This window comes from Plutella xylostella, chromosome 29 (genome assembly GCF_932276165.1).
Source record: "Plutella xylostella chromosome 29, ilPluXylo3.1, whole genome shotgun sequence".
Classification (NCBI taxonomy): Eukaryota; Metazoa; Arthropoda; class Insecta; order Lepidoptera; family Plutellidae; genus Plutella; species Plutella xylostella.
Window position 1 is genome coordinate 5,217,316 of NC_064009.1, and position 19,273 is coordinate 5,236,588.

The 19,273-nt window shown below is 39.3% G+C and overlaps 2 protein-coding genes across 3 annotated transcripts; one reads left to right on the top strand and one right to left on the bottom strand.

Annotated features, from left to right (window-relative positions):
• Positions 1 to 1,530: 1,530 nt before the first annotated feature.
• On the top strand, positions 1,531 to 17,982 carry LOC105393489 (equilibrative nucleoside transporter 4). 2 transcript variants are annotated; one of them, XM_048631674.1, is made up of 13 exons: positions 1,532 to 2,186; positions 2,665 to 2,819; positions 3,242 to 3,445; positions 3,829 to 4,067; positions 4,599 to 4,668; positions 14,348 to 14,490; positions 14,923 to 14,977; positions 15,382 to 15,491; positions 15,842 to 15,919; positions 16,515 to 16,618; positions 16,732 to 16,756; positions 17,109 to 17,220; positions 17,624 to 17,982. In XM_048631674.1, the coding sequence occupies exons 1-13, from the start codon at positions 2,017 to 2,019 to the stop codon at positions 17,815 to 17,817; spliced, it is 1,659 nt and encodes a 552-aa protein (XP_048487631.1). In that variant the 5' UTR covers positions 1,532 to 2,016; the 3' UTR covers positions 17,818 to 17,982. The 2 variants fall into 2 exon arrangements, with proteins under 2 accessions (XP_037973296.1, XP_048487631.1); XM_038117368.2 differs by lacking the exon at positions 16,732 to 16,756 and having other exon boundaries at positions 1,531 to 2,186; positions 16,515 to 16,643.
• LOC119693568 (cytochrome P450 6j1) lies at positions 8,718 to 13,637 on the bottom strand. Its single transcript, XM_038117374.2, has 9 exons — positions 13,400 to 13,637; positions 12,236 to 12,365; positions 11,364 to 11,588; positions 10,941 to 11,128; positions 10,426 to 10,565; positions 10,143 to 10,237; positions 9,863 to 9,989; positions 9,266 to 9,532; positions 8,718 to 9,159 (listed from the first exon to the last, which is right to left on the bottom strand). The coding sequence occupies exons 1-9, from the start codon at positions 13,585 to 13,587 to the stop codon at positions 8,990 to 8,992; spliced, it is 1,530 nt and encodes a 509-aa protein (XP_037973302.2). The 5' UTR covers positions 13,588 to 13,637; the 3' UTR covers positions 8,718 to 8,989.
• Positions 17,983 to 19,273: the final 1,291 nt, after the last annotated feature.

Sequence of the window (19,273 nt, forward strand, 5' to 3'; positions counted from 1 at the left end):
CTGTCTTCAAACCTAGGGCCACGGGGTTTAACTAATAGTGGAAGTTTATTCGTTTTTACTAACACCTAACTTATTTATGTACTTTTAAGAGCTTTAAAAACCATGTATTTATTCCTTAATTAGATTTTAGGAAAGTGATCATATTAAATAACGCAGGACCCAATATGCCACCTTGAGGTACCCCTTCGTTAAGTACACTATAATCACTAATATGTAGCCGTTTCCGTGAGCTGTTCCTGTTCCTCACGCACCTGCTACAGATACAGAGCTTCCACCTGGAGACCCCGGCTGGGGACCCGCAGCTCACGCTGTACCGCAAAACCCTTCCGCACTTAAACCTATTCATTTTAAAGCTTATACCTACTTAAATTGTTACGTAGTAATAACATATTTTATATCATATTTTATAGATTTAATTAACTGTTAAGTTAATTTATTATAACCGTTTGTATACCTAAGGATTGTTTAAATACCTTATTACGTAGTGATTAAAATATGTTAACTTTAAACTAACCGAGACCTAAATACTACCTTGTTAATCAATAAAGATTTATCTCCTTACTACTAAAAATACATATAAATTAAGAAAGTACCTAATCACTGACCAACTTTAATATAACCTGTAGTGTAGGAACCATAGTGCAACTATTTATGAATACAACTAACAATAATATAGGATCAATCGGTTATTCTTATTTCATTTGTTAACTGTGTGTAACTACCTACATAAACCATGGTCTAATAAAACATATACGTTTCAAGTACTTACTTAGGTTCCTAGAAATGCAAATACCTAACTAATTACCTAACTATAACTAGTAAGTTTTTGAACATGCAATGTTGAAAGTAGGAGACATGTCGCATCCTATAAGTATTAGTAAGGCAGGGCATGGGCATCCCTTTTTAAAGTGTTTGTTTGGTTTCCATACCAAATAATAGGAGATACTTACATCTGAACATCTGTGTGTATATTTAAAAGTATGTATATATTTAAGTATATAAGTATGTTGTATGTAGTTTATATTACCTATTACTAGGTATAGATTAGGTATCATTTTATATAATTGTTAATTTTTCCTTTTATAAGTTATGTTTGTAATTTTTTGCACTTTCCCCTTTTCTTTTGTATAATTTCTCTCCTCCGAGGTAGTCTGGAAGAAATTACTCTTAGTAATAAGGCCGCCATTTGTACCGTCTATGTTGTGCATATTCTATTGTAATTTCTGTGTTTGTGTGCAATAAAGAATTATCTATCTATCTATCTAAGTATTCGATACGAGACACAACACATAGGTTACGGTTCGTCACTTCTTTGGTTAAAGCCGATGCAGATGTCCACATAGAAAGCATAGGCATAAGGTAGGTTCAGGATTCTGTAGATATAATCAATCACCGTATTCCTAAAGCTCATTATTGTGCAGAGTAGTGGGAAAGTTCTACATTTACAGCTAATTGCGTTACATTGACTATGCAAGCCTAGCTGCAACAAGGAAACATCGTAAACTGTGAAAGTACACCCTACCTAAATGTAGAGCACCAATAAACCTAACCTACCCACCTACATCTGACATTTGCTCGCACAAAAGCTGAAAACTAAATGCCTCGAGTAGTTTACCAAACCTACGCACCCCTAACTTTGAAAATCAATGTAGGCCACGCCACTACGCATGCGCTATCCTACATAACAACTGTCAAACCGCAGCCGGCCAAAATAACTCGGTTTTGCATTTCTGCAAATAAAGTGAGCATTAAAAATAAACATCGTTTCAGAACGCGGTATTTTGAGGCTAATAGCTTATACGGAGTGAAAACTATACTTAAATTAACACACTTGCGCTGCTGTGAAGTTTAAACAGCTAAGTAGACTACTAGGTATGTAGGTAACAAACATCAAACTTGAACTAAAATTAGATCAGTGTCACTACTACGAGTAACAACCTTTAACAAAGATGGCTATTTTGCAAAATTTTGCCAACACTATTACTTAGGACCTGTATCCTAACTAACTAAGGCAAGATGAACGAGACACTAGGCCGAGGGTATGCCCGTATAGATGCTATACGGGCAGCCCGAGGCGAGCCGCCTGCCTCAGGAAGCGACCCAGCTGGACCACCACCAGACAGATACAACTCGGTCTACATCACCCTCTTCGTCGCTGGAGCCGCCTTCCTCTTGCCGTTCAATAGGTGAGTGAAAAGACGTTGTGTAGCTTTTGTTTTATTTAGCGTTATAAGAAAACTGTTTGGTGATAAATTGACAGCAGCTGCTGCTTTGATGCTGGCTGGTATGTAATGTGCTCGATGAGATATTTTAGTAATCTGCTTTTTTTCAAACTCTTTTATTTTTGGTTAACTCCAGCTTTAATGATATTATGTTAAGTTTACCATGTTTTATAAGATTTTTATCGAGTATCAATTTGAGTACAGTTCACTATGAGCAAGGAAATATAACTTTTCTATGTTTGTTTACTATGTTTATCTTTAATTTGAAACTTATACATTAATGCTAAATAACAACTCATAATGATCCTCGTGTCAAAATAAAATTAAGAAGGTAAGTACCTACCTACATGAAAGATAGTAGGTACTTACCTACTACGTGCCTGTTTACTCTCATCTCTCGTCCAATTCCACCCCACTAACACCATCTCCCCCCACATTCCAGCTTCATAATGGCGGTGGACTACTTCCAGCACCACTACCCCAACTCCACCATCATGTTCGACATGTCCACCGTGTACATCGCCTCCGCGTGCGTGGCCGTCGTGGTCAACAATCTTGTGCTGGATATCTTTTCGAACAATACGAGGATTACTTTTGGTAAGGGCTTTATTTGTTTAGTAAGTACCTTATGAATGTAAATGTTACGCGTTACGCGTGAGGATGTAAAATTAATATTTAAATGTTGCACGTGAGTGCAGTTAACATATTTATTTAATTGCATTTTCATACGAGCGATCTCGGACCGAGTAGTTACCTATACTTATCGTGATTACGCCGCCGCCGCTTCTAATACTTTGATCCACTTGGACCATCTGAGTACCTACGTCATATTATTAAATCTACATAATTAGAGACACACACACGGCACACTGAACTAGCAGTCATTTTGTTGAAAGTATAGACATACGAATACCTACCTATCGCTCTGTAAAATGTCGCGGTTGCTCCCCGATCAACCCTAAATAATTTCAAATAAGTACCCATAAAAATCTTAACTCTAGCGTCTTTTCCACCCCCAGGAATCCTGGTATCCCTCTCCACGATGCTATTCGTGGCGGTGTGCAACATCGGGTGGGACGGGTTCTCCCCGCGCGCCTCCTACACCATCACGCTGGTGGCTATAGGCGTGGTGGCGGTGGGCTGCACGGTGCAGCAAGCCTCGTACTACGGCTTCACGGGCAGCCTGCCGCCGCGCTACACGCAGGCGGTCATGGTGGGCGAGAGTGAGTATCTAACTGTAGGTGACTGTAGAGGGAGCGATTTTAATAGCAAATTTAAGTGTAGGAATAACGCTAAACAGAGTAACTGAAAACAAAACCACAGGTAGGTACATGAAGGTACCTATCTATACGGATATAATCTTATAAAGCCACCACGAAAAAAATAGGAATAGTAACAAGCTTTCGGCTAGATCACTATCAGTACCATTCGAGCGGCACAATTTCAATAATATGGCGGCACAGTAGATGCATGAATTTTGTCACGCGGTCGCACAAGTGGTTACAACTATGTTGGTTTGATGAAGCCCCCAAAATATATGGGACAGCCCCTGTCTGAATTTCACCTGACAGATCCGCATAAAGTAACCCATCCCTCTCAATTCCAGGCGCAGCCGGCTTCTGGGTATCCATAGACCGGATCCTCACAAAGTACACGTTCAAGCAGCCGCGCCGCTCCACCTTCATGTTCTTCGTGTTCTCCATCCTGATCCTGCTGGGCCACTCCATGCTGCACCACATGATGATGAGGCACCCGCTGGTGCTGCACTACTTGCGGCTGACCAGCGAGTCGAGGCACAAGAGACGCATCCTGCTGCACCTCAACCCGAGCCAAGACAACGCTGTGGTAAGCACTGCTAGATGATTCAGAGGCGTGCTAGCCACGGGGCGCAATTAAAACGTGACAAAAGTTTTGCATCGCACTCACTCACATCACACAGCCTCAAGAGCGAGCGCGAAAGATAACTTTTGTCACGTCTTAAATGCGCCCCGTGGTAGCCTTTCTGTACGAGGCATCGATGACTCTACGATGCATGTAGGTAGACACACAGAAAGTATAAGGAATATGAAGACCCTATGGGATAAGTCCCTAGCTATCGTGCAGAAAGGCTAGCACGAGGTGACAAAATTCTACATTCTCTACTCTTGAGGCTGCGCGATGTGAGTGAGCGTGATGCAAAACTTTTCCGTGCTAGCCCTTCAGATTTAATCACGCACGCGGGTTTACCCCGGGGGGTGACACACTGAAGGGTTATGTCCATACAAGTATTTAGCTATTGTTATATGTGAAATCCCGCAAGCTTTAAGAAATCTGCGACATATTAAAACACCCTGCCCGAAGTTTGCCTTTATGTAATGTAAAAATTATCTGTTTCAGGAAAGCCAAGATGGAGAAAGCAGTTATGGTGTATTGAAGTTACAAAGTCCAGCGCCTTCCAGTGGGCTCGGTAAATAAACTTTATAAATTAAGTATTAATAATGTAGCTGGTGTACCTTCTGTATGTTTATTTGATGAGGTTTAATGATACTCCATAGAACTCCGATTCAGAACGATTTTTTAATCTCAAGAAACCTTTGCCTTTGCACCAATAATACTACATAAAACAAAAAGCAGTCGCCGCCGCGCCGTCGTGTTCGCCATGCTCATGACAGTTCACTTTTTTCGCAACTTAAATTTTTCGATATTAGTTTAAAATATCATCGAAACATTAATGCTCAGTGTACCTTTAAGCTCTGGGCCCATAACCTATTAGGTAGGCGTAAGTAAAAGCAGCGAGATTACTTTTAATAATTTGGATTTTTATTGGATATATGTGCACATAATTAAAAAAATTAAAAAACCGACTTCAAAAAACCACTAAAATGTAAGAAAAAATTTAAGGTTTTGTTGTCACCGCACCAACATCAAAAAAGAACAGTTCCTGCTTAGGTATATTTGTACTGTCACATACGAGTAGAATTTGTGTAAACCTTAAATTTTTTCTTACATTTTAGTGGTTTTTTGAAGTCGGTTTTTTAATTAACACACGCTAGAAACTCACTGGGAACACGTCAAGGACACACTTCAGAATTGCTGCCAGGAATTAATGGGCTACAGGGAACAGTCCAAAAAAGAGTGGATGTCAAGGGAGACTTGGAACAAGATAGCTGTAAGAAAGTCCATCAAGGCTAGTCTAAATGCCGAAACTGACTATCATGTGAAAGAGTCCCTGGCATACGAATATTTCCTGTGTGAAAGCGATATCAAACGCAGTCTGAAGAAAGACAAGCGCTCCTGGGCCGATGGCATATCACGAAGAGCACAAGCCGCTGCGTCAACAGGGAACATGAAAGAACTGTATAGAGCCGCGACACAGTTATGCAGTAGACCTATAGTCACAAAACCCATTAGAGGCAGAGACGGACATCTCCTAGTCACAGTTAAGGACCAGCTATCCAGATGGTACGAGCACTTCTCCGAAGTCTTCAAAGCTCCAGACTCATCTGTTGAAAGCGAGGCAGAGGAATCTCAGGCACTACTCAACATTGACTCAAGGCCACCTACGAAGATTGAAATAGCAAGAGCGATACAATCACTAAAGAATGGCAAAGCACCAGGCAATGACGGAATTCCAGTAGAAGCTTTTAAAGCGAATGCTGATGTGTCTGCTGATGTCCTGTTTTCGCTCTTCCAAAAGATCTGGGAGAAAGAAGAGGTGCCAGAAAGTTGGAAAGAAGGCTTATTATCAAACTGCCCAAGAAAGGTGACCTGACTAACTGTGGAAACTGGAGAGGCATAAACCTGTTGCCGACATGCTTAAAAATACTGTGCAAGGTGCTATTGCACCGTATGGCGGCTCCTATTGACGAAGGACTACGCAAGGAGCAAGCTGGTTTCAGGGCAGGTCGATCGTGTACTGACCAAATAAACCTGTTACGCACAGTTCTGGAACAGTGCAGCGAAATGCAGTGCGAAGTGTTTACTCTCTTAGTAGACTTCGAAAAAGCGTTCGACAGAGTGAAGTGGTCTAGCATCTGGAAAATCTTAAGGAAGAAAGGTATCCCGGAGAAAATCATATCAATGATACGATGCCTATACATAGGTTCCTCATGCAGAGTTCTGCACTGTGGCGAGCTCACTGAACCTATACATGTTACCGCGGGCGTCAAACAAGGCTGTTTACTATCACCCCTCCTCTTTATAACGGTTCTAGACGACGTAATGCGTAGAGCCACATGCGAATCGCAGAGAGGTCTGCCATGGACACAGGAACAGCAATTAGAGGACATCGACTTTGCAGACGATCTTTGTCTGCTATCGACTAAACGCCAACACCTGCAGTCCAAAATTGACGACCTCGCCAGAGAAGCAGAAAAGGATGGACTACGCATAAACTGCTCCAAAACTAAAGAGATGCGTCTCAACACGTCGGATGATTGCGCCGTGCATGTAAACGGGGAGGCCGTGGAGAGAGTGAATAAATTCACGTACCTCGGCAGCGTCGTGGACCCTCACGGCGGAACCGAGGCCGACATCGACGCCCGCATCAACAAGGCCCGGTCAGCCTTTGCGCAGCTCAAGCCCGTCTGGGACTCCTCCGTCATCGCTCGCCGCACTAAAGTTCGGATTTTCGAGTCAAACGTCAAGTCAGTACTCTTATATGGTTGCGAAACGTGGTTCGTAAGAGATGACCTAACAAGAAGGCTACAAGTATTTGTCAACAAATGCCTTAGACAGATACTAAAGGTATTCTGGCCGCGAACCATCTCGAATACGGAGTTATGGAGACTGACCAACCAGAGGAGAATTGACTCGGAAATCCGGCTTAAGAAGTGGAGCTGGATTGGCCATACGCTGCGGAGATCCGAAGACCATCCACCCAAAATCGCCCTGACAAAGTGGGCTGCATCTGGCAAGCGAAAGAGGGGACGGCCAAAAACCACGTGGCGTCGCACTGTCGTGCAGGAGGCAGCCGCCCTCGGCATGAGCTGGCACGAAGTCGAAGGCATGGCACAGGACCGGTCAGAGTGGAAATCTACACTTCGAGCCCTATGTCCCTGATTAGGGATCCCAGGACCTGATGATGATGATGGTTTTTTAATTAGTTGGTGCCATATTTCTTCAGATTACTTTGTCACCGCACCAACATCAAAAAAGAACAGTTCCTGCTTAGGTATATTTGTACTGTCACATACGAGTAGAATTTGTGTAAACCTTAAATTTTTTCTTACATTTTAGTGGTTTTTTGAAGTCGGTTTTTTAATTAGTATTTTATTTTATAGTTTTTAGTTTATTTGCAATAATTTTCAATCAAAAGTAAGGTGCAAATGATACCAAAAAGTCCTTCTAATCAATACGAATCATTCAAACCTAAGGGAAGGTATTTGATGATATGATATGATACCAAAAAGTCCTTCTAATCAATACGTATCATTCAAACCCACCCAACACGAAGTAGTTGCTATATACCGTTGAGGAGTTCCCCTGACTGCCTTCCGTTTCCATCATCAGATCAGCTCAAGGTCACCATCATATTTTTTTGTTATAAGAACTATATTTACGTTCTTAATTTAATTAGAATCGGTTAATATGTGCCCAAAATGGAAATTCATACCCTATTTTTACCCCTTTACCCACCCTTGGGGGTGAGATAAAATTCTGAAAAAAAATGGGACCACCTGGGAGCTCAACCCAATATAACAAAAAAAGAATTTTCAAAATCGGTTCATAAACGGCGGAGTAATCGGTGAACATACATAAAAAATATAAAAAAAGATCCCGACGAATTGAGAACCTCCTCCTTTTTTGAAGTCGGTTAAAACACCAAAAAAGTGGTTTGGTTGGTGTGTTTGATCTTTCAATAATTCTTGACTGCCTCGACGTAGAGATACGGTTTTGGTATCATTGTTTAGCTTAACTCAAATATTTTTAAAAGAATACATAAAAATACCATCAAAGGGGGGCTATTTTCAATGTTATTCAAGTAGATGTAAATTTTTGCTGTTTTTTTTGTCAAAAAAACTAGATTAGGTGCTTGTTACTTATTTTATGTAACTTTTTAGCAGTTGTGTATATTTTTATTGCATAGAGATGACGTTTTGCGGATAAAATCATTTTATTTCATGTCCGTAAGTAGTTTAAATCTCGAGATATGATTTTTTATGAAAACTAAGTATCTAAAACTTTAAAATGGCCGCCATAAACTGACTTGAAAACTACAGCTGCTGTTTGAAAGTAGGTAGGTACCTACACCCGCGGTTCTGATGTGATTACCAAGTTTTGTAAATACTTACCTGTATTTGTTAGGGTACCTACTTATAACTACTAAGTTTATTATATACTTACTGTTTTGTATTTACACTTATGTACCTACGGTACTAAATAACTACACCTACTACTACTTAAAAAAAAACTGAAATTTACATCTGCCCGTGCCATTCTGACGTTCACGATTATCCTTTAGTTTATTAGCTAAGCCTAGCTATTAGGGATATCAAATTAAAAATTACAGTCAAATAAGCATTGCCACGTAGCCAGATACTTTATTGCAAACAATATATTATGACTTTGGAGAATATTATGATTACCTATATAATTTACACAATAATTTATAACATCACCCCTAGAACAAAAAGGACCTAACTTCAAAATTACAACATTTTGGAAGTCGTTAATAGTTACCCAAATATTAATAATAGGTGTCTTTCTACCTCTGGTTAAGTCGCTTCTATTCTAGGTAGGTAAGCAGTTAACAGTTAAAATAGTCGAGTAGTAGAATTAATTTAAAATCATTTAAATGGTGTCATGTTGACCCACGCTCCGCCTTCCGGCCTCCTCAGCAGGAATACAGCTGGGTCCACCTTAGTTGGGTATTTTGATTTAGCACTCGGGGTGATATGGAAGTTAGCAACTATTTTAATGATCGCTATTTTGCTTTGCAGTAGCCCAAACCGTTGACCTGTAAAAATAATGTAAGTATTGTTTATGGATACTTACATTTATCGTATATTCGTATGGTATGAATGCTTAGGAGTCCTATTGCAAATATTCGCGTCCGAACTTACCGAGGCACTTTCTAGGTCCTTCTCCAAAAGGCAAATATACAAACTTGTGTCTTTTAGCCACTTCATCATCAGTAAACCTTTCAGGGTCGAACTTAAGAGGAGAGGGAAAATATTTTTCGTCAGTGTGAAGCCCGTCTACTGGTATTATGATGAATGTTCCGTTCTTGATCTCAAGTGGTTTGTCCAGGCCTGGTAGGTCAGACACAGTGTAGTCCGAAGTGCATTCCTTAGACATTACGGGTAACGGAACATTAAGTCGCAATGTTTCTGGAAAAAAAGTAGGTATGTCTTATAGGTGGTACTTACCATACTTACTTTACTTATTCTTTTAAGGCCCAAGTTACTCGAGGGGCTGCACGACAGGAGTAGACGCTCATGAATATGGCTTATTATTTTAATAGTTTGCAAAAACTATTTTAAGTTTTCTTGCTTGCATAAAAAGTGGTTGATCTAACGTAGTTAAGTACTTATCATGAAACTTTTAACAGAAAATGTAGATAATGACGATGAAAGAAATAAAAAATGTACTTAGAAGGATACCTACTCTGTTAAGTAAGTACACAAACGTGAACCTAAAAATAATAGATGTTAGCTCACCGCACACCACCATATTCAAATATTTAAGACCTTCCACATCCTCAGCTGTATAGTCACCGTTGGTTCTTGATATCATTCCCTGAACTTCAGCTCTCAGTTTGTCTTGGACTTCAATATGCCATGCTAACTGTAAATTAAACGACAAGCTTTTCAGTTAGATAAATAATTTAATTATGTAAAAGTGTATGATATTATTTCGTAAAAGTAAAGGTAGAATCGAAGATATGAGATATGAAGTATCTTTCTCGTATTTGGAGAAACCATAAATTCAGTCACCTACCTCGTACAAAGCGTAGCAAATCAGAATACTCGATGTTTCGTAGCCATCCAACAAGTAAGCATACAAATGACTGGCTATGTACTCGTCAGTAAAAACTGAAAAATATAAGTAGGTAGAAGTAATTATAAATGAATTCCGTATAATTTTATGCTATACCTATGTCATTCTACACTAAAGTATCATACAGAATATGCTATTAGCATATCTTCCTTTTGTACAGTACCTACATTTAATATAATTTGTAGTACTTAAATAAAAAATAAGGAGTGGTTCAAATATTTACTGTCAGCTTTTCCGTTTTGCCTGAATGTTAACATTTGCTGAAATATATCATTCCTTGTTTCTCCTGTACTTTCCTCCCGTTCCTTCATCATTTTCTTTGTGAGCGATAAAAGAACTGCTTCACTTCTTTTCGATGCAAATCTAAAAACATGATAAATTATAGAACCTATATAAGTAGGTTGAGTACATACATTGTACCTATGTTTATTAAGTCTATAGTTTTAATGGTATATACCAAGATATTATGTCATTGGTACACTTAAGAAATAAACATGTGATAAGAACTTAATTATTATGTTATGTTTTAATTTCTATCTACGTAAACTCATTGATTGGTAATCAGTACTTTACACTAATAAACAGGAAATATAATCAAAGTATGTTTGTAACAATACACTAGAAAACATTGCCATTTGGAATGGATCTACTTTAACGAAGCATAGGGATACTATTATTTGGCCTTGGAGAGTGGCTGTGAATCAATAAAATAACTAATAAGTAGTTTCTAAAACTTACCTCACACCTATAATCGAGCATATCTCAGGGAACAGAGCGTTGACCATCGTACGCATATTATCAAAGAAGTTACCACTAAACACTTCCTTTGCGAGTTGGGCAAAAAGCGAGTTTCTATCCAAAAAAGTGTTGTTCTCGATACCGTAGATTGCATTTGATATCGTATCCGTGGTGAACATGCTGCCTAACTGGAAAAAAATTATTAAAATTAGTTAATGCATATTTCATTTTCTTTAAAGCAATCATTCGTGCACATAGAATAACGCGGACGCGGATATAAGTACCATCTTCAGCTCCGTCAATGACTAGACCTAGACTAGAGCTTGTCACCGCGGTAAGAGGATTGGTAGGAGACCAGACTGTGCAGGAGGTGCATCACCATCACCTGGTGACCATTGACTTTTTAAATTAAATTATGCTTACATCTTTTGTTTCCAGCTCAATGACTCCTCCGCTGCCGCTGGTTTCTTGACACTCTTTATTGAGGTATTTGATTAATTCATCGCCAACGTGTAACAATACGGGATAATAGTTTTTCAATTTAGAATAAGAGAGGGATGGCGTTGAATGGGCACGCGATGTCTTCCATTCTTCACCTGACAGTACGAAAGGATGATAACCGAATAGTTTATCCACTTTCTTATCGATCTGAAACAAACGAATAAACCTGAGAATACACGAGGAATACTCTTAAAGAAAAAAAATTAAAAGGCCCATCTTTTTACGCCATGGGTTAAAAAATGTGGTAACTATCATATTATAATATTACTAAAACTATGTAACTAAGTAACTATTGAGTAGGTAAATAATGGCATAATCAGTGTGTTCCAATAAAAATAAATTATATCTCGGTTACCTATGTAGTTGAAATCATATGAGCTATAGTTAGCGAGATATCTTTATAACAACCAAGTCTCCTTACAATTATCTGTAAGTATACCTAAATATCATTAAAAAACTTAATCTACATAAGTACCTACACATATTGAACCACTTTTCGTGTGTTTAAAGATTTACAGTAATACCTAAACCGCTTTTATCAACTCGACCTCGGTTTGTTACAGGCCAACAAAACATAAACTTAGGTACTTACTCATATAGATAATCTCTTTTATGAATTATGTTGGTTCAATAGGATGCATCAGTGAATACAAGATCTAAAGATACCTACCTAAATATTTTAATTAGTTAAATATTTATCTGAGTAAGTTCTTATTTTTCTTCTATAAGTAGGTACTTACTTACTACCTTAAAATTTATAACCGCCTAAAGCCTGTCTGTAAAAAAAAACTTACCTTAAACTCATTTTTGCCAAAGCTATTGAAGTCAGTAGATAGGACAGCTTTGATCAGATCAGGGTCACGTATCAGGAGGCCTGGAGTGCTCATCTTCACGAACCCGACCACCGGAGCTTCGGGGTATAACCTGGAAATGCCACCCAAAATTATTGTCCTGACCAGTATTTTATCTGTGCCTAGTATTACTTAAATCATTATTTGAATCCATTTGAACCCATAATGAGGTGCTGGCTTTTTAATTCTCTTTTTCGTTTAAACTGTAATATACCTAGTTGCTGTTTCAAAAGTGGTAACTAAGTAAAATATTAAGCAGGGATTTAAAACTTTATTGTAGGTAGGTGCATAGGTAGCGTATTTTCTTTGCTTAAAGTAGAAGAAGGTAAAACATATCCCATAATATATTATATACATATTATACCTAATATTGGTTAATAAATGCAAAATGCTACCAGTTAACCTTGAATCTTATGAAACAAATTACACATACTACTACCTACTTTACCTAGTTGTTGTACTAGTGTGCTAGACTGAGACACAGAATAATAACTAGTACCAGTATCAGAGAAAAATAAATACCTAGGTATAAGTAATTTGTTTAAATAAATTTACATTCGAGTATGTAAGTACGCATTGACATATTTAATATATTACTAGAATTATTGTAAGTACTCATAAAGCATGGCAAGAGAAGTATTTGGTATGTAAGTATATTTGTAGATATTTGTTCTTGTTTGTGATAGCCCTAACATCTTATTAACACACACAGTTGTGTAGTCAAATCGACCTAGGTAAATCCAAAATGGGACGACTGTGCTCAGTTTTTTTTTATAAATCTTAAAGGTGGTAGTTATACATATAGGTATATTGTGTGGTTCGAATGTTTTTTTTCGTGTAGATTAATTATTTTTTCGGCACTCTACAAAAGTAGAATTTTTCGAGTTAGGCCGTTTTTCACAGGAGGCACAGAAAATTAATGTACAACTCTCGCGATAGCCCTCCCTATTGTATGTACCCTACCTATATATATATATATATATATATAATATATGTATATATAATAAATATATATATTATATAAAATGTTTTTTTGTACTTACCTACTGGTATAGCATTTTCTATTCACATTTATTTTAGAACCCGACAATTTAGTTAGGTACTCACCGATACATATCAGTGTAAAGTGTGGAGATATGCTTTTCCGTAAACAAAATTGGTTTGTAATTTCCGAAGAACCAGTTGCATCCCGGTGCAGTAGGGATGCCCTTTTTGCTCCAGTAAGAAACATTTTTGCTTCTATAAAAATAAAACGTTATGCAAAATACCACTAGGAAGACTATTATCAAAGACATTTTAAACGCGACGTCTTAAACGAGTGGTTAATTAGTAAATGACCAACTAACATAAAGAGAGATAACTACGGCACTCAAGACAAGCGCTACGGCAAGAGATAAACATGCATGAGCTATCTCAGAATAATAACGGCCTAGTTATAGCATTATCCGGTGGTTACTGCGATTGTCCCTGCAAGACCCACGGCTAAAATAAATTTTACCCGAGATTCCGGTCAGGGTCAGAATGCTAAATGCCAGCATTCAAAATGTCTCCTCAATGTCTCCTTCTTCTGCGGTAGGATTGGACGTAGGCTTCTCCTCTCCCAAAGCACGCCACTGGATGCGATCTATTTTCTTTCCGCATCAAAAGTCCTATCTTTTCCAGCCACCTTTTGCAAGTCGTCACCCCATCTAGTCGGAGGGCGTCCTACACTAAGTTTGCCTAGTTGTGAATGTACATGTTTACCGAATCGGTTATCGGTTCTTCGACAGATGTGACCAGCCCTCTTAGCCATTACAGTGACTTTAGTTCTCTTTGGGATCACTGATGCGTTTGCGCTTTTTCAGAGTGACTCCAATTTGTACTACTAACGATAACGAACGAAACTTCGTTTTTCGTCCCATAGAGCGACCCCCCTAGCCCGATCGCCTTCGTGACGTCACAGCAAGCTGAGCGTCAAAAATGTGCGGTGGTGGGAATAGGAATGCCGATTACCTATAATGGAACATATGAAAGTACATATTTACAACGTTAAAGCCTATATATAACTTCTTCCAGGTGACGCAGAAACGAAAACATTCGGTTTCTCCAACCCGGTATACTCACCCACGTCATCTGCGCCCGCGCAGCCGCCCGCCACGCCGCCGCTCGACGCCGAGGACTCGCCCGGCGTGCTCAGGACACCCAGACCCTCTTACAAGGTGCCTTATTCAGGGATCCAGGGTGGAATTTTATCAGTGAACTGGTGAACATCTTTGGTCATTATGTGATCTATTCTGAAATCGCGAAACGTTACATTTACGCTGCCTTGTATTCGGTAAGTTTACTGATATAATTCCACCTTGTAGGTATAGCGTTTTCTTAGCTTTTGTGTTACGAGTAGTGGCAACCTAGACCTCTTACAAGGTACCTAACCTAATGAAACTAGCAAACATAAGTGCCTCATCCAATATGCTTCAGTCCGTCCGGCTCTGTCTGTTATTTGCTTGTGATTATGAGCTTTTGCATCTACTGAGTTGTCAACTGAATTTCCACAGTACAATACTTCGACATTTGTAGCGAACTTTGAAAAGATACATCGACAAGTCAAGTGTGATACTGGAGTAGCTAATACATTCCTTATTTCCTTGCAGGTTGAAGATGTGGTCCACCCGACTGAGCGGCATGCCTCGTGGAGTGCTTTCAAACGTAAGCCATTCTTCTCATAATTTCTAAATCATGACGTGCAGTCAGATTTTCTTTGATTTTGTAGCTCCGTCTAAGTGTATCGATGACAAACACTAGAGCTGGTACCTGGATTGGTCACCGTCGATAGCGGTAAATTAATCGCGGGACAATCGACCGTTGATGAATTGTTCAGAATCTGTCAATTTAGTATCTAAGTTAAAAAAACAGACCTTAGTTGAGGCTCCAGAAGGGCTAGTACGGGGCGCATTTAAGACGTGACAAGAGTTCTCCGTCCCGCTCGCTCTTGAGGCTGCGCCATGTGAGTGAGCGCGATGCAAAACTCTTGTCACGTCTTAAATGCGCCCGTACTAGCCCTTCTGTTGATGGAAGAGATTAAAAATAAAGTTATTTTCTTTATTTCCCAGGCGGCGTAGCAGCGCGCTGGATGGTTGGCCGCGCCATCTACCCGTACATGGTGTCCATCGGACTGGTGTACTTCACCACGCTCAGCCTGTACCCGGGCATCGCGTCCGAGGTACTTTAACAGCTAGTATGCAGGATGTTGGGTGTTAAACCCCTAAGGGCCAGTTTTTTGATCCCTAGTTAACTCAACCATTGGTCAAAAATAATAAACCATCAAAATTCGTATGCAGCTGTCATTCTTGACACGTACTTTAACTTTAACTATAATGGTTAAAGTTGACCACGGATCAAAAAACTGGCCCTTAGTCAACCCGTTTAAGCTTAGTATACTTTTGAAACACCCTATTGCTATTTTTGTATTTTCATTGTGTTTCTTCTTTTTAAGAATACTTCAGCTTATTTCTTACCATCTATCGTGTAAAATAAATAATATGCTTTCTATTCTATTCTATTCTGTTCTAGGTGCCCTCCTGCCGCCTCGGCACTTGGATGCCCATTGTGCTCATGTCCGCCTTCAACTTCTTCGACTTTGTTGGGAAGGTGACTTTTTCAGGGTAGACCAAGACGCGACAGAGCGTCAATGACGTAATCGACTAATTTCTTCTGACCGGCATTGCGTGCACCAATGACGTCCGACGATGTATGAAGAGTGGACGGACCGAGCGATGATATTGGTTTGCGCTATGCTGCTCAGCAACTGGATGTCTATTCATGAGGAATTCGAGCACCTTAACCACCTTTTTAACTGACTTGGTAAAAAGGAGGAGGTTCTCAATTTGTCTGTAATTCTGTACGTCTTTGTCTATGACTAATTATCTTATCTAGTTTTAGTTAACTGGTTGTATTTATTAAGTACAGATATTAGTGTTTTAGTATTAGTGTGTGTTACAGCTGGTGTCGTGTAACGCCTAGGTATAATAACTAAGGATTGAGTTCTGGAACCGGTCTCAGCGCTGAATAGCGAAGAGATGGGTTCTAGAATGCAAGCCTTACCATTGGAATCATATTTGGGAACTTGTAATTGGCTAGTAGCTGTTTACCTGATATGTTCATATTGTGTTGTAGCTGTAAGTTCTCCAAATATTATAAAATAAAAATAAAATACACTACAGCTATTTTGATATAAATTTCACAGATAGCAGCAGCCTACCCGTACGAGTGGAGCCGCAGCCAGCTGCTGATGGCGAGCGGCGTGCGGCTGCTGCTGGTGCCGCTGATGCTGCTCTGTGCCGCGCCGAGGCATGCGCCTCATATTGTAGGCGACGTGAGTGTCTACTGTCTCCCTCTAACTGCAGCTACAGTAGATGTGAGCGAGCGAGACAGCTGCTGATGCTGCTCTGTGCCGCGCCGAGGCACGCGCCGCACATTGTAGGCGACGTGAGTGTCTACTGTCTCCCTCTAACTGCAGCTACAGTTGATGTGAGCGAGCGAGACAGCTGCTGATGCTGCTCTGTGCCGCGCCGAGGCACGCGCCGCACATTGTAGGCGACGTGAGTGTCTAGTTGTCTACTGTCTCCCTCTAACTGCAGCTACAGTAGATGTGAGCGAGCGAGACAGCTGCTGATGAGACATGGCATGTTTGGCCGTAATATTAACCCACTGATATTAGCTATGCCCACATTGCCCACAGTTATCTAGCTTTCTGTTTAACCTAATTTATGTACAGCAAGTATTCACTCAAGATAAATATTATTTCCTTTGTATTAAGTATTATTTCACTCTCTTTCAGGAATACCCGATATTTTTCTCGGTGGTGCTCGGTTTCAGCAACGGTCTGTTCGGGTCGGTGCCGATGATCATGGCGCCATCTCGCGTCAGCCGCGAGCACCGCGAGATTGCAGGTTTGAACATCGATTTATTTAATTACTGTGTCGATAACTGGATAGTGGTGTGTGTTCGGTACTTAACTCTTTATCATGTGGTTTACTGGTGCTCCGATAGATGGCACTAAAAGCGTTGAAAGAAATATTAGCGTAAGGCATCGTAATGTCATTGACATACTTTTTTCACTATGCCATGGACATTGGACACATGGCAAATGTCCCGACTTATCTCTCGATTGAACCTTTCATGCTTAACACGTTCCAGGAAGTTATAATTTGAATATACTAATGTGAAACCATCTACGCTCCCTTGTACCTAGTAGTCATACGCTTAGTTCTACATGTATGTATGACTACCAATAATTTATATTCACACCAGTACCCACTTTAAAAGTCTACAACAGCGCATTATTTCAAACAGGAAACATGATGACCCTGTCCTACAACGGCGGGCTACTATCAGGATCACTGGTCTCCTACCTTCTACTGGGCATCCTGGGGCCTCCCACCGAGCCCCCGTGCCGCGTGTATCCAACGCCGCCTCTGCCTACAATCCCTACAACGTCGACAACCCTAGCCAGCAATGTAACGCAAATGATACTGTCTATGCATTGAACGGTGAGTTGAGGATGGTGATAAGCAGGAGTGTAATTTAAATCTCGAATGTGTTTGAAATTAATAGTGGAAAATACTCAACTCTCCGAAATTGTTCAAGTAGGTACTTCAAGTCTTACCTTCTGATAAAATTGGCCATCATATTTTTTTTCATGTCATGTTCTGTAATAAGTAATAAGTATTGTAATTTTTTGTTGGTCCAATGCAAGTAAGGTACCTACTTTTATTATAAGTGGAGTTATGAAAGACCTATACTTTATCTACTTATAAGATATGGTCTTTTATCAGAAAGTATGAATACTTTTGTAAATGAATGAATTGTTACTAATATTACTCTGTCTGTACATATAATATGTTATCATGCGATGTTTAGCTCATAGGTTTCTTTAAAAATATGTTAATAGTTATTTGCTTGTTATGGATGTGTTGGTTGTGCACGCGGAAAAATATTATTTTGTTTAAATTTAACAGATATGAAAAATACAAGTTTCTCCCGTATCACATGCAACACGCTAAAATCTACTTTTAAAATATGTAGGCAAACCTATTTCACTAATTTTATCTATCACTTAAAAATAATTTACTTATTATATTGTTATTTGTTTATTTTGCACAAATATGATATCGGTAGAAGTGATTATGATTAATAATTCTAGTTCAGTTTGCTAACTGATAAACCCTGATACTTTTGAACCAGAGTTTTGCTAGGAAACGTGAAGACTGAATTAAATTGAAAGCAATGACCAATAATTCCCCATTTCTACATTGAGTCTACTCTGTAAAGAAAGAATCCAATTGTTTACTCATAATTTTAACTTCAGGAAAGCAGGAATGCTTGACGCACTTTTAATGCAACGATTATAGGGTCGTTAGTGTGACAGCGCTTGTAACGTTGCATTCGTGAAGCTAGAGTGACCTGCGCTCCTAATACAACAATGTAAACATCTTAAACAATATATCATAAAGGAAATAGACATTTCCATAAACAGAACAATCCATGTGTGAAGTACTGTGAACACTCGAGTGAAGACTCAATAGAGAAATAGGGTATTCTAAATGACTGACAACAATCCTGATTAGAATAGAAAACATCCACGTGTAGGTAATAATTTTGTCTATGGTAGCCTCTGAAAGTGTTTGCCTCTCGCTTGCACCTAAGGCCTGGTGCCTCTCATAGGAGCATCCCTCTAGAACTAGGCTGGAGTGAGAGACAAATAAAAGAGTATTACAAGACAATTCTCATCTTTGTTGGTTCACGTAGTATGTATAGGTAAAAAGATTTGTATAATGAATGGTCCTACTATCTTATTATTGACTTGTTCAAAGGTGCATTTACTTTATTTTTTGCATTCCTCACTCAGATAATGGCAAAAGAAGCTAAAAGAGATAAGGTAATTTAACATAATGAAATTATTATAATTATGTACCAACTGATCAAATCATTAAGAAACTAACT